Below are 16845 nucleotides of genomic sequence, written 5' to 3'. Positions count from 1 at the left end.
TATATATATAAATAGAGAGAGAGAATCTCCCACTGATGTGTAAAATGAGAAACGCAGAGCACTTTCTATCCCACTATTAAAAATGCATCTTGATCAATTAAATTTTCATTTGAGAATTAAGTTTATAATTATTTTATATTTATAAGGTCACTATATAGTCTCGGGGATGAAAATGAGAGAAATAATATTTTCCGTCGTATCTTTTTCAGCGTGGCGCGATGAGAAGACAATTTAAATTGAAGAAAATCTGCAACAAATCTTTTCCATCGTATCACGATGACTTCTCATCGTGGCACGATGAAAGGCGGTTGAAAAAAACAGAAAATCTGGAGAAAATCTTCCATCATACCATGATATGATCCATCGTGGCCACGATGAGGTGAAATTACACGACATCGTGGCCACGATGGGTGCGATGGACGCGCAGATAAAGCCCAAACTCAGCTGAAAAACTATAAATAGAGCATTCCTCCTTCACTATTATTCATTCAAAAATCACTCAACAATAATGATATTCACTATAGAGTTAGGAGAACTCTAAGGAGGAGGAAAGGAGGGCCTAGGAACTCCAAGGCCAATAATGTTCTTTTCTTTATTGTCTTTGTAATTTATTTTTCCTAGGTTAGGTGGAGTCGATGAACTCCCTTATGAATGCTTGATTTTGTATAATTTGGGTATAAATTCAGTTGTTCCTATTGAAACTCTTTTATTGTCCGGTTTTTTATTTTATTTTAATATTGATCACATTAGAATAAAATCTAAGGAAATTAGTGGATATCAGATAGGAAACGAAGCTAATTATCCCGAACGAAAGACGGTGTGCTAAGGTCCAACATGAGACCATTAAGTTCAGTATCTAAGGTCTTAGTATATGATTAAAGCTAAGTAAAGAACGATAAATTCTACCTGAAGTCAGAGTTAGGACTAGTTTGAGGCACACGTGACAGCTTGCGACACATTGAGCCTTAAGAGTAAGGATACCTAAGTTTAAACGAAAAAGTGGAACCGAATGTGTAACATCCCTCACTGCTTTTAGGATGACCGACTGACCCACAAACCAACACGAGTCTTTTCAGCATGTTTTTGTCCTCACTCACATGCGTTCTAGGAAACTTCCCAGAAGGTCACCCATCCAAATACTACTCTAAGTCAAGCACGCTTAACTATGTAGTTCTTATTTGATAGGCTCCCGAAAAGAAGATGCATCTTGTTGATATAGGTAGTATCAATCAATCCTTATAAGCCTTCCTTCAACCATGCAGTCCCATACCTCCACAGCCTCAGGATCCCTCTCATTCCGATGTGTTCGGCCTCGGGTATTACATGCCCACCAACTTCCGCTTGGTTCGTCCCCGAACCACATCGTACTAGGAGAGGTCTTGCTCTGATACCATTTGTAACATCCCTCACTGCTTTTAGGATGACCGACTGACCCCACAAACCAACACGAGTCTTTTCAGCGTGCTTTGTCCTCACTCGCACGCTTTCCGGGAAACTTCCCAGAAGGTCACCCATCCAAAGACTACTCCAAGTCAAGCACGCTTAACTGTGGAGTTCTTATCGAATGAGCTACCGAAAAGAAGATGCATCTTGTTGGTATAGGTAGTACCCATCAATCCTTATAAGCCTTCCTTCAACCATGCAGTCCCATACCTGCACAGCCTCAAGATCCCTCTCATTACGATGTGTTCGGCCTCGGGTATTACAGAATGGGGCGAGGATATTTACGCAGAGTAAGACAACCTAAACTAGGCTCTGACCAGTCTGTAATAGAAATAGGGAACGAGTGCTTCTGAACCTATTTTATAAAGTCTAATCCTGATAGAGGGGAACAAGGGAATTAACCACCAAGTAGGAGTAGGGGAGGGATTCGAAAACACTTAACCACCCCGTGTGGATACACACACACCTTTATTTATTTTACTGTCATTTATTTTCCTGCACTTTATTTTTACCCGCACAACTATCTCTAAACAACAAAACGAATGCAAAACTATTCCTAAGCGAAACTAGTAATTTTGGCACAATCTCTGTGGAGAACGATAACTTATCACTTTATTACTTGGTTGCGATTCTGTGCACTTGCAGAGCCACCAAAAAAAACTATCTCAATTTTATCATAGAATTTCAAATCAACTTACTCAAATAATATATTAAAATAAATACATAAATAATATTAAAAAAGAAAATAATCCTGTGCATGTTACATGCTAACATATATACTAATTCTTGATAAATTAGAACTTTTTGTGTCATTATATATCTAACTATTTTTTTTTGTCTTAGATGAAGTGGCAATCCACTGAAAATAAATTCACATAATTATGAGATCCCGGGTTTGAACGCGGGTCACGACATCCGATCTAATAATTTCGACAATTTTTGTCAGTTGAGCTATGACTTATTAGACCGTTATCTAACTATTCTATGTGAAATAGTGATGAATATCGAGAAGAATAATGCTAGCAACACACTCTTTAACAAACACACTCCAACACACTCTCTTTTATTGGTTGAAATTCACATGGGTCCCATAAAAAAATGTGGACCCATATAACTTTTATGGGACCCATGTGAATTTCAACCAATAAAAGAGAGTGTGTTGGAGTGTGTTTGTTAAAGAGTGTGTTGCTAGTAGGGGTGATCGTATCCGAACCAATCCAAAAGTAAAACCGCAAATCGAACCAAACCAAACCGAAAACCGTAAAAACCGCATTTGGTTTGGATGTATTTGGATGGCTTTCTTACTGAACCGCAAACCGCAAAACCGCAAACCGCAAAAACCGCGGATAACCGCAAAAACCGCATTAAGTTACTATTATATATTTATATTCCAATATCGTAAAAGAAAATATATTTATATTCCAATATACATGCCCAATTACCAAGTCAGTCGACCAAATTAATCGAACTTCAAGTTGTTTTTATTTTTTGTACTGAAATTTTATTTTGGTGTTGTAATGTTATTTTAAATAAACAAATTTTATCGGTACCGTGATGTTATTTTGAAAATTCAATTTTTTTATATATTTAAAATTGTAAGTTACTATAATGTTATTTTGGATAAATAATTTTTGTTGGTACTACAATGTTATTTTGGAACTTCAATTTTTTATTTTTTTTTATGCTTAAAATTGTTCGGTACAATCGTTATGTTTTAAACCGCACAAACCGAACCGATCCAAACCGCATTGGTTTGGTTTGGATGACTTTTTAAAAATCAACCGAACCAAACCGAACCGCATGCATTTTTATCTCGCGGTTAGGATGACTTTTATGCTCAAAACCGAACCAAACCGCACTGCGATCACCCCTAGTTGCTAGCACTCCTCATATGGAGAAAAGTAATAATCCATAGTCCATACTCGATCGTTATGAAAGTCCGGACAAAAAAAAAAGTACGATATGAAAAAAGTATATAAATGTTCAGATTATTTTTATAAAAAAAAACATGTATATAGCCATGCTAGGGCACTACTAGAAACATCACTCAAGGGGGTAACAATCTATAAATGCATGCACAATTCAATAAAATAAAAAAGTCAATTTTTTCATCTCCACTAGTTTCATTATGCAAACTATGCTAAACCATCCAAATTCTTCATAAAATAGTATGTTGAAAAGTTCACATGTCACATTGACGAAATTAGATTTGGATCAAAAACCTAAAAATAAGTAAAAAACCTTAATTAAACATAGCACATAACGTATATAAAGACCCTCACATTCATTCCATTCTTCAAGGCTCGGTTTCGGTAAATGTGTGGAAAGATGGGATTCAAAAGTTCTTCTTTTCTCTGTTTGGCTATTTTCTTTGCAATCTCATCTTCCATTCATGCATTTAACATCACAAAATTGTTAGGTCAAAATCCCGATTTTTCGACCTTCAACAATTACCTCACCGAAACCAAGCTTGTCGACCAAATCAACAGCCGCAACACCATCACCGTCCTCGCCCTTAGTAATGCCGCGATCTCTTCCATCTCTGGCAAATCTCCACAGGTTATCAAGGCCATCTTGAGCACCCATGTGATCCTTGACTTTTTCGATGAAAAGAAGCTCATGGAGGCTCACAATACTGGAGAATTGTTGACCACCCTTTACCAATCCTCAGGCCTCGCCGTTAACCAACAAGGGTTCCTTAGGGTTAAACTCATCGGTGAGGGTGCGCTGGCCTTTGGATCCGCTGTGAAAGATGCACCGATCGATGATGAGCTTGTCCAAACTGTTCTCTCCCAACCCTACAACATTTCCATACTCGAAATTGTGAAACCTATTGTGGCCCCTGGAATTGATTCACAAACCCCACCAGAGGGTGCTAAGGCTCCTGCGGCGGCATCAGCCAAGGCTCCTGTGCCAACTAAGGGTGCCAAAGCTGATGCTCCCACTCCTTCGTCAGAGGAAGTGACTTCTCCTCCTTCACCATCTGAAGTCGTCACAGACTCCCCAGCTGAAGCCCCAACAGCTGATGCTCCTGGTACCGGTGATGCCAAAACTCATCATAGTAGCTCTTCAAGGACTGTTGTAGGTTTGGTTGGAGCAGTGATGTGCTTTGCTTCTCTCTTGGCTGTTATGTAGAGTGATGAATAATGTATAAGAGTCTATATATTTTAATTACTCCTACCGCCCCAAAATATTAGAGAAAGTTGGTCAAAGAATCTTGATGTATCTAGTCCAAATTTTTAACCAAATATACACCAACTTTCTTCGACCAATTTTCCCTTATATTTTGGGACAGAGGGAGTATAATACAAGAAATGGATGGTTGGTTGTTTGAATAAAGAAAAAACTTACTATAAGGGTTGTTTTGTTATTGAAACTAACTTCTTATACCGGTTAATAAAAATCAATATGGTCACATGGTAATACTTATCCTTGCTTCTATAAATTTTATAATGATAATTGTTGGTTGATTCCGCATATTGCAACCTATGCAGACAATATAATTTATGAAAATTGATCACAATTAGGGGAAGATAGTGATTCTAGGGTATTTGAATGAGTTTGCTTCAATTGGTAATTTTATACTCCTATATGGGAGTCGAGTTTTTGAAATTGAGATCGGTGTAAAGAGACATGATTTTAATCTAGCCGCATTGAATTTCAGAAAATAATTTTAATGACAACCCTTTAAATAGCTATCTTTAATTGGATGAATTAGACTGAGGAGGTGGTGGGTATAGGTGACTGTGTCATTGAGAACTTGAAATTGGCAATACAAAAATGTTGGTTGATGCGATGGAGAAGAAAAACCAAAGTGTGCCGATTAGGTATAAACTAGTGAGAACAAATCACATACTAACAAAACAAGAACTTTAAATACCTCAAATTATAAAAGGGGAGGCTAGGTTTCACCAAGAATTTTTTCCCCTTTTCGGTGCATGCTCTCAACTCAAAGTGGTGGAGATCGGTGGGCCATGCACAAGACTCGACTCTGTAGGAATATGTTTTTGTTGTTTGAATATGTGTTACATATCATTTTTCTTTTAATATAGTACTCCGTTTTTTTTAAGTGTCGTTTTAAAATAGTAACATACTAACATCAAATTAGTGAATTATGCTCTTAAAATATCAAAACAGGAATGCTAAATTCGTGGTCAAACGACACTTAAAAAAAGTAGATGAAGTAATAATTATAATTCGTGTATATGCAAATGAGTTTTTGTATGCGTGTATAACAATGAACTTTTTAACATTTCAGTACCTCACTAACTTGTAAGACAAGGATGATGCAAATATGGCTATAGATATACTTGGTGTTTTAGGTTGTAGCGAAATATTAATGTTGTTATATGTTAGGTATTTTATTTAGATCATATAAAATGGTTGTCATGCATTCATAGAGATGAGAGGAAATATATGGTGATTGGTGAATACAAATCTATTTTCTCATTTTGATGTAGTAATCCTACTTTCTAATTTTTTTTTTTATAATGGATTTAAAGATCAAATTCAAAACCTCTACCATATTCCTCAAATCCCTTGTGATAAACATAATGGCTTAATCCTACTTTCTGTTTTCATTGTGCTTGAGCACTTTGTTTGACAACTTTGATTGTAATAATTTTGAGCATCCCTTTTAGTCACATTAATAAATTTAGTTATTAAAAAGTTAACATAACAATTACTCCATCCAGTCACTATTATAAGCAAAAAAATTACTTTTTAGGTTTATTAAAAAATTAATGTATCTGGTTACTATTGACCAGATATATTACTTTTATAATGAACTTAAAAAGTTGTTTTTGCTTATAATAATAACCGGAGGGAGTAACTTGCTAGATGTGTGGACTATCATCTTAAATATCATATAAAGTTAGGTTAACATGTTAGAAACTCTTAGATCAAAGATTTGAAGATAAATTTCATAAGAGAAATAAGTTTCAGATCGGTCTAGATAGAAATTAAAGACAAAATACTCAATATTCTTATTGAGTGATTGATTAAAAGATAGTGAATGAGTTATATGAAATTTTTTTTTATAGATAAACTATCTAATGACAAGCTCTAACTATTACCGTAATTGTTTGGCCAATAAAGCAAGATTGCGTGATCGATGTGTCAATTGTCCAAATAATTGTGTTCTTTATGATGCAAACTAAATATCAAACATTAGTTTTTCTAGTTTCAAAATAGCAACATCTTGGAGTTGGAGTAGTATTTTGCGGGGCTAAAACTTGTAAGCTTCGGTAACAAAAATGTATTTTTTTTTTTAATGACAAAATATATATTATATAAAAGTCAGAATACAAAAGAGTATTAGAAATACATTCCGTTAACACCAAGCAACAAACAAAAATGTAGTATTTAATATCCTATAGTTGTAGTAGAGTAGTTAAATGAGTACAATAGGTTATGCTTGTGTGAACCATGTGGTCTATTTGGAAGCAAATAAGCTAGTATATTATTTGAAGGAATGATGATTGGCCTAGGATTGTGTTGTGCGAATGCGCCATATCACTTGTCACTTATCCTAAAAATAGTTAAGTTGAAAGGTTCACATATCACATAGTGACAAAATTAGATTTGGATCACAAACCTAAAAATAAGTAAAACATTAATTAATTAATTAATTAAACGTAGCATGTAACATATATAAACACCCTCACATTCACTCCATTCTTTAAGGCTCGGTTTCGGTAAAATGTGTGGAAAGATGGGATTTAAAAGCTCTTCTTTTCTTTGTTTGACTATTTTCTTTGCAATCTCATCTTCCATTCATGCATTTAACATCACAAGATTGTTAGGTCAAAATCCTGATTTTTCGACCTTCAACAATTACCTCACCGAAACCAAGCTTGTCAAGCAAATCAACAGCCGCAACACTATCACTGTCCTCGTCCTTAGTAATGGCGCTATCTCTTCCATCTCCGGAAAAGATCCAGAGGTTATCAAGGCGATCTTGAGCACACATGTAATCCTTGACTATTTCGATGAAAAGAAGCTCAGGAAGGCTCAAGGTACTGGAGAATTGTTGACCACCCTTTACCAATCCACAGGCCTCGCTGTCAACAACCAAGGGTTCCTTAAGGTTAAACTCAACGGTGAGGGTGTGATCGTCTTTGGATCCGCTGTGGTTGGTGCACCGAAAGATGATGAGCTTGTCCAAACTGTTCTCTCCATACCCTACAACATTTCCATACTCCAAGTTGCCAAACCTATTGTGCCCCCTGGAATTGATACACAACTTGCCCCACCGAAGGGTGCTATGCCTCCTGCGGCATCAGCCAAGGCTCCAGTGCCGACTACTGAAGCCCCAGCAGCTGATGCATCTAGCCCTTCAGAGGAAGTGACTTCTCCTCCTTCACCATCTGAAGTTATCACAGACTCCCCAGCGGAAGCCCCGACAGCTGATGCACCTAGCCCATCTTTGGCTCCTGGTCCTGGTGACGACGAAGGTGGTGCTGCAGATGCCGAAACTAATCATAGCAGCTCTTCAAGGACTGTTGTAGGTTTGGTTGGAGCAATGATGTGCTTCACTTCTCTCTTGTTTGTTATGTAGAGTGATGCCAAATAACAATGTTTAATGGTCGTTTGAATAAAGAAAGAACATACTATAAGGGTTGTTTTGTTATTGAAACTATTTGTCAATTGCATATCAAATTGTCTAGTGTGTTTTAGTATTTATTATATTTTAATGGAAAAAATGTATGATTTTTGTCAATATATTTAGGATTCAGGATGCTCCAATAATTTCCCTTTTTATTTTTGTTTTTCATTTTCGTATTGATTACTATTACTTACTGCAATTAATATGTATGAATTCCCCTTCTCTACATTTTCTTTGCATGCAAGTTTTTGAACTAAAGTTTTCCATTTAATTTTTGATATATCATAATTTATACTCATGATCAATTGCATTACGAAACCAATAAACTTCAAGTTTTCAAATGTGTATATTTTTTTTTTTTAAAAAAATCCATCCATAATTTTAAAATCAGCATTAAAGTTATCGGAACACACTACAAGAAAACAATTTATTTTGCAGCGACTTTTTTTTTTTTTTTTTTTTTTTTAAACTTGGTATTTGGTCTATGACCGACTAATTCAAGGGGATCAATCTCACCGCTCACTTGCGGGGGTTCCATTTAAAGTCGGCCTAGGACCGACTAATCTAAGAGGACCAATCTCACCGCCCACTTGCGGGAGACCCATTTAAAGCCAGAGTATTTTTCTCTGTATGGACTTAGTCCACCAAAATTGGTACCAGGGGGGATCGAACCTGAAACCTTGAGAGGAACATACTCCAAGGACCCAAGCCAACACCACTGGACCAACCCAACATCTCCACTTGGCCAACACCACCGGACCAAAATTCAAAATTGTTAGTAAAGTTACTATTCCCAATAAAAAAAGGTTGTTGCATGTCGTTGAGATGAGTGTTTGTTGCAAAAAAAATTACAAGAAGATTTGAAGTCACTGCCATTGGTCAATATTTTCACAGCAATTGTTATCCCTATCATTTGAACAATTTTCTCGTTGCCAATTTGCTTCTAAGTAGGATCAATTTTTTTTTTTAAAAAAGGAGGATGGGTAACCGAATACCAACACCGATATTAGTGGTTTGACCCAATCAATTCCAATGCTACATGTTATTTTGTGAAATAGAACAAATTAAAAAAAAAAATACATATAACTAATGTACTTTTTTATGTTCAAATAATGAAGTGGTTAAAATATTACTTTTAAAAAGAATAAATTGAATATTTTGAAATCAAAATCAGACTTATACACAATGTCCTAGATAATTTTATCGTACAGGTGACACAACTTACCAACATTTTATTTAAAAATTGGGGGTGGCCATGATACATATAGTGGCCACACCCTCCCTCTATCGAGGGCAGCAGATGCATTATATATATGCGCACTTTGTATGAATTAATTAATAAGGGTAATTTAAGAGTACTTTTAAAAATTAGATAATAAAATGGCAAAAAAAAATGCAAATTAAATTTTTGACAGTTGAATATATTTGGAACCAAAAATGAAATTTAAATATATGATCCAAGCCCAGGCACTAAGAGAGCTGAAAACAGAGTTAGCCCTAAACTATTTTGAGAGGAAAGCTCAAAATAGAGTTTAACCCATTTTGAATATGCACTATACATATATTTATCCATATGCACCGAGTCCAACCGATTCTTTTTGAGAATAATTAAGATAACCAATATCTATTTAAGGAGTTGACTTCTCCCTACAAATATTTATCCATATGCACTGAGTCTAACCGATTTTGAATATGCACTATACCAGGTCGTATATTTTAATATTGGGTGCATTTTGAAAAAACCGCATTGTAAAGTAAGGGTAGCATAATATTACATATGCTAAATTAGATAATTAGTCCCTTTTTAACTTATTTATTGGTTTCATATTGATCCATTAACTAATTAAGGTTACAAATTGATCCCTTAACTTTATTTATGCTTGTCATTTTAATCCTTAATTTCCGTTAGTTTTTTCTCAAAAAATGTTAATTTTTCTAACTTGGCTAATGACGTGGTCACATAAAATGTTGAAATGAGTGGTATATGTTGAAAAGGAAATCATGTCTATAGCCAATTTCTAACGTAAAAGTTTTTTGAGGAAAACTAACGAAAACGACCAATTATAACGAACAAAATTGAAGTTAATTTATAACGTTAATTAGTTAAGAGACCAATATAACTAATAAATAAGTTAAGAGATTAATTTGTAACGTTAATTAGTTAAGAGATCAATATGAAACTAATAAATAAGTTAACCGACCAATTGTCCAATTTAACCTATTATATAGTATATGATATCTTGATTACTGTTCTATGTATCCTATAAGAGGGAAGCTTTACCAATTTGAAGGATATATAATAAGGATTCTCATTTCAAATGGGTTTCATTTTCATAAGGTTGTCACCACTGATGTCAACTCTTATATGCTCCATATATAATAAATAAACTAATTTATAATTTAATTTGATCTTATGCTAGAATCTACAACCTACGTGATTCTTTAGATTTTCAACTACAAAAGAGGTTTTCATACATACCAAATTTCGAATCACTTTTTTTGGTAAAGGTCATCAAATAAATTACGGATGCATATACTACTAATTAAACATTCTTAGGAAACTTGTACGGTACCTATAAAACTAAAATAATTTGCAATTATATAATTAATTAATTAATTATGAAAATGTTGGAATATGTCCTATTTTTTTTATCGATGAAAAAAATTATTTTTAGGTATTAGATGCTTTCTTCTCCACTCTCATATTATAAGCTCTTTATAAATGGAATATGGTATAAATCCGCAAAATTAAAATAGTCTCATTCTACTAATAATGATAAGGTGACCTAATTATTCACCTAATTTACAATATTTATTTTCTATATATTCTCTCAAAAATTACATACGTACATTCCAAATGCTATTCTATTATGGAACACATAATTAGCTACTTAGTTCTGACTTTTGATCTTAATTAATTATCTTTGCTTTATATATAGGAAATAAAAATGAGAGAGACATTTACTTAATTTAAAAAATTGTGGCTTTGCTAATTATGGGGTACATATCCCTCAAAGAAAGTACGAATCACATACCCCAAAGTGACAGCAAAGGTAAACCTAACACATAATAAGAATCGAATTTTTTTTGTTACATGAGAGAAAAAAACAAAGCAAAAAAGGAGAAAATAAAGGAATTACTCCCTAACAAAAGCTACTTCCCAAGCATCCGCGCAAAGAGCACTGGACAACTGAGCAGGAGGTTCATCTAATAATACCAGCAGCGAGTTCCCGGAGACTCCCATCTTGGCCAAAAAATCTGCACACACATTACCTTCCCGAAAGGTGTGGTTTATGATAACGTTCCAATCTCTACTCAACATAATAAGAATCAGATTAAGCATGCATTTGTTTAAGATTATTTGAGGAAAAAATTAATTTTTTGAAATTAAAAATTATTTTTGATATTTTAGTTATGTACATGTGTAAGTTCTTTTAAAAAATTATTATTCTTTTAAAACAATGATATTTATGCTAAAAAATGATTTTAATATTGCAATTTCTTTTTTTGGTAGTTTTTTTGGATACTTTTTAATATTGCAATGTTGTATAAACAAGAATTTTTTTTTTTCACTTATGTTGTATAAACAAGAATTAAATATCATGCATAATGATGATTTATTGATCTCACAATATTTAAAAATAAGATATTTTTTCAAGAGTAATTTCTTAAGAGCTTCAAATGATTATTGTCCAAGACTCCAAGTAAAAGAATACAAATCAACAATGATCCCATTTTCAAATTCATAATTATTAGAAATTAAATATAAATATAAGATTAACAGATAACAAATTGTGCTGCTAAGAAAGTTATACTTGGTTATGCCCAACATACTTATTAGCAAAATCATCATGCATAATATTTAATCCTTGTTTAGGCACTTGTTTAGACACTATTACAAGGTTAAAATCGTGAAATTCTAAAGCCCATTTCATTTTTTTTTTTTTCTTTCTTGCATATTGTCTGCCATATGGCCATATTTATATTGAAGGAATAATTCAAGTTAGAAGTTAGTTACAATTTATGTTACTTGTGTTGTAAGCAACTAACTAGTGAGTTAGTTAGAGTAACCATAGTTAGTTAGATTGAATGTGTATATAAGCACATTAGTTATTGTAATTTCAACACAATCTTGATCAATAATAATTCTCCCTTTACTCTCTCAATTTCCATCATTCTCTCATTGTTGATTTCCCTCATTCTCCCTTCAAGTTCTAACAACTGGTATCTAGAGCCTCAAGGTTCTTGGCATTAAAGACTCAAGAAAGATCACTGTGCAGCAGAAGCTTGAAGATGTCAAGCCAATTGGAAACTCTGAGCAACAGTTTTGGAGGAAAACTTCCGATTCTTGATGGTTCCAACTGGGATAGATGGAACAAGCAGATGAAAGTCATCTTTGGCTTTCAAGAAGTGCAAGATGTGGTGGAAACTGGTGTGACTCCACTACCAGCAGATGCAAATGAGAATCAAAGAACTGCACACAGAAATTCCAAGAAGAAAGACTTCAAGGCTATGTTCTTTATCCATCAATGTGTTGATGTGATAAACTTTCAGAAGATTGAGAATGCAGGATCTGCAAAAGAGTGTTGGGACATTCTTGCTAAATGTCATGAAGGGAATGAGAAATTGAAGAAAGTTCGATTGCAGACATGGAAGAGAAAATTTGAATTGCTTCAGATGGAAGATACTGAAACAATCACAGCCTACTTCAACAGAATCACCAATATTTCAAATCAGATAAGAAGCTGTGGAGAAACATTGGGTGATGCAGCTATTGTTGAAAAGGTAATACGAACTCTAGCTCCAAAGTTTGATTACATTACTGTTGCAATCATGGAATCCAAAGATATAAGCACTATGACATTGGATGAACTGCAATGTTCTTTGGAATCACATGATCAAAGACTGAGTGAAAGACAGAAAGATAGAGCTGCAGATCAGGCACTGCAAGCTCATGCAATCAAGAAAGGCAATGGTAAATGGAAAGGGAAAGATAAGGCTCATAAAGAAAGCAATCACCAAGATAATTCAAAGAAGAACAGTGATCAAGGAGAATCATCACATCAGAGTAATGGTTCAAATCAAGAAAAGAAGGGAAAAGTGAATTTGAAAAAGATTCAATGCTACAATTGTCAGAAATATGGTCATTTTGCAAAAGACTGCAGAGGCAAGAAGGTTCCAAGGTATGGAGGAAAGAATAAGGCTGAAGCACATATTGCTCAGGAAGATAGTGACTCAGAGGCTGATCCAACACTGTATATGGCAACCATCACAGATGCTGAAGATGATCAAGAACATTGGTATCTTGACACAGGTTGCAGCAATCACATGGCAAGCCATAGAGACTGGCTAATCAACTTCAACAGTTAATCAAAAACTAAAATAAGGTTTGCAGACAATAGAACAATTCCAGCTGAAGGAGTGGGTGATGTATTGATCAAAGGCAAGAAAGGAAATCAAGCCATCATCACAGGTGTTCTATATGTACCAGACATGAAAACAAATTTACTAAGTATGGGACAGCTACTAGAGAAGGGATTCATTATGCATATGGAGAATAACATCATGGAAGTGTATGATTCTCAGAACAACACTATTCTGAGAGCTCCTCTATCTCAGAATAGAACATTCCAAGTCACCTTGACTGCAAATCAATCCCAATGTCTGGCTACAATAAAGATCAATGACCAAGCTTGGTTATGGCATCTGAGGTATGGTCATCTGAACTTTAAAAGCTTGAGTTATCTGCAAAACAATGAACTGGTCAATGGACTACCTGCAATTAAGATCCCTAGAGATATATGTCAACATTGCTTGTTAGGCAAGCAAACAAGAAAGTCTTTTGTCAAGGAGATTGCAATGAGAGCCAAGCAGGTACTTGATGTAGTATATACAGATGTATGTGGTCCATTTGACACACTATCTTTAGGAGGAAACAGATACTTTGTATCATTCATTGATGAATTCAGCAGAATGATGTGGATTCACCTAATGAAGAGCAAAGATGAAGTGCTTCAGAATTTCAAGTCATTCAAACTGTTAGTTGAAAAGCAATCAGAAAAGAAGATTAAAATTCTAAGAAGTGATGGTGGTGGTGAATACACCTCAAATGAATTCAAGACATTTTGTTCAGAAAATGGAATTCAGCATGAAATAATAGCTCCATACACTCCTCAACACAATGAAATAGCTGAAAGGAGGAATAGAACTATCATGAACATGACCAGATGCATGTTAAGAGAAAAGAATCTACCTCACAGTTTTTGGGGTGAAGCTGTAGTTACAGCCTGCTATGTTCTGAACAGATGTCCAACAAAGCAAATGAATAAGGTACCAGAAGCAATTTGGTCAGGACACACACCATCAGTGAAGCATCTAAGGGTATTTGGCTGCTTGTGCTACAGACACATACCAGATCAAAAGAGGAAGAAACTTGATGACAAGAGTGAAGCAATGATACTAATAGGATATCACACTGTAGGTGCTTACAAACTGTACAATCCCATTACAAAAAAGGTCACTGCTAGCAGGGATGTAACATTTGAAGAAGATAAATGCTGGGATTGGAACAGTACCACATCAGATAATGGAGATTATGTACCATTTGAGCTGCTTGATAAGCAAGCACCTGAAGAAGCAACTGTGCCACCACCTCCAGCTTCAAACAATGCACCAATGGTACTAAGGAGGTCAGAAAGACCAATTGTTCCAAATAGAACTCTGCAAGACTATGAAAGGGTCAGTGATGATATGGTCACTCTAGATGGTGACATTGTACATCTGGCACTATTTGTTGACACTGAACCCTTGACATATGCTGAAGCCTCAAAGCATGAAGAATGGAGACAAGCAATGACAGAAGAAATTGCTTCAATTGAGAAAAATGCAACATGGAGTATCACTCAATTGCCTCCTGGTAAGAAACCAATTGCTGTCAAATGGATTTATAAGCTAAAACATTTACCTAATGGAACTATAGCAAAATATAAAGCAAGATTAGTAGCTAAAGGGTTCCTTCAGAAGCAAGGCATTGATTTCTCAGAAATTTTTGCACCAGTAGCAAGAATTGAAACTGTAAGATTGGTGGTAGCAATAGCTAATCACTTCAGATGGGAGTTTGTTCAACTTGATGTCAAGTCTGCATTTCTCAATGGCAAACTTGAGGAGGAAGTATATGTTGAACAACCTCAAGGCTTCACAGTTAAGGGAAAGGAGGATCATGTATTGAGGCTGAATAAAGCACTATATGGCCTGAGACAGGCACCTAGAGCTTGGAACATGAGGATAGACGAATTTCTGAACAAAATTGGATATTCAAAGTGCACAGTTGAACATGGAATTTATGTGAAAGGCTCAACTCAGAGTAAACTCTGCATAGTATGCTTATATGTGGATGATTTACTGATAACAGGCAGTGACAAAAGAGAAATTGAAAGGTTAACAAGTCAGCTGAGCTCAGAATTTGAAATGACTAATCTGGGAGGCCTAAAATACTTCCTTGGACTGGAATTCACTAAAACTGAAGAGGGAATGTTGATTCACCAGAAAAAATATATCTCAGACATATTGAAAAGATTCAACATGATGAATTGCAACCCAGCCAATACACCAATGGAAACTGCTTCAAGCCTAAGTAATGATGATGAAGGCAGCAATGTCAATAGCACATTGTATAAGCAGATGGTTGGAAGCCTGAGATATGCCTGCAATTCAAGGCCTGACATTTGTCACAGTGTAGGGATAGTCAGTAGGTTCATGCAAACACCTAAACTATCTCATATGCAAGCAGTGGAGAGGATACTGAGATACTTGCAGGGCACAATGGAGTATGGTGTTCTATATCCAAATTCAGATGGAAAGAAAGGCAAATTGATTGGATATAGTGACTCTGATTGGTCAGGTGACAAAGTAGAAAGGAAAAGCACTATGGGATATGTATTCACACTGTTTGATTGCCCTATTTCATGGAGCTCTAAAAAGCAAAATGTAGTAGCACTGTCAACTTGTGAAGCTGAGTACATATCAGCCTGCAATGCAGCATGTCAAGGTATATGGCTGCAATCTCTGCTGCAGGAAATGAAAATAGATATTGAAGATGGAGTAGAGCTTATGGTTGACAACAAATCAGCCATAAATCTGGCCAAGAATCCCATAGCTCATGGGAGAAGCAAGCATATTGAAACTAAGTTTCATTTTTTGAGAGACCAAGTCACTAAAGGGAGGATCAAGCTTAGCTACTGTAATACAGAGAAGCAGATAGCTGATGTGCTTACCAAGCCATTGAAAATTGACAAGTTCAAAGACATGAGGAAAATGCTTAATGTGTTTAGCATGGAGAACTTGAATTAAGGGGGAGTATTGAAGGAATAATTCAAGTTAGAAGTTAGTTACAATTTATGTTACTTGTGTTGTAAGCAACTAACTAGTGAGTTAGTTAGAGTAACCATAGTTAGTTAGATTGAATGTGTATATAAGCACATTAGTTATTGTAATTTCAACACAATCTTGATCAATAATAATTCTCCCTTTACTCTCTCAATTTCCATCATTCTCTCATTGTTGATTTCCCTCATTCTCCCTTCAAGTTCTAACAATTTAATCCAATGATTTTTTTTTTGAACGTATATTTAATCCAATGAATTTGATGCTCACCTTATTTGCAATTTTATTGATAGGTTTTTACTATTTTTTTTTACAAGAGTTTCCACTCAATTTTAATACAGTTAATAATATATATAATCATGACATGAACTCAAGTGGTTAATAAATCCTTTAAGAGAATCTGATCAGTTCAA

The 16845-nt window shown here is 35.0% G+C and overlaps 2 protein-coding genes across 2 annotated transcripts; both read left to right on the top strand.

The window, feature by feature from the left end:
• Window positions 1–3727: 3727 nt before the first annotated feature.
• Window positions 3728–4969, top strand: LOC123914356 (fasciclin-like arabinogalactan protein 3). The gene has a single exon (XM_045965480.1). It carries the CDS (start codon window positions 3760–3762, stop codon window positions 4576–4578), a length of 819 nt encoding a protein of 272 aa, XP_045821436.1. The 5' UTR covers window positions 3728–3759; the 3' UTR covers window positions 4579–4969.
• A 2162-nt stretch (window positions 4970–7131) lies between these two features.
• On the top strand, window positions 7132–8270 carry LOC123914348 (fasciclin-like arabinogalactan protein 3). Its single transcript, XM_045965471.1, has one exon. The coding sequence runs from the start codon at window positions 7145–7147 to the stop codon at window positions 8000–8002; it is 858 nt and encodes a 285-aa protein (XP_045821427.1). The 5' UTR covers window positions 7132–7144; the 3' UTR covers window positions 8003–8270.
• Window positions 8271–16845: the final 8575 nt, after the last annotated feature.

This window comes from Trifolium pratense, linkage group LG1 (assembly GCF_020283565.1).
Source record: "Trifolium pratense cultivar HEN17-A07 linkage group LG1, ARS_RC_1.1, whole genome shotgun sequence".
NCBI lineage: Eukaryota > Viridiplantae > Streptophyta > Magnoliopsida > Fabales > Fabaceae > Trifolium > Trifolium pratense.
Note: the sequence above shows the minus strand (reverse complement) of the source record. Positions and strands in the feature narration are given on the sequence as shown.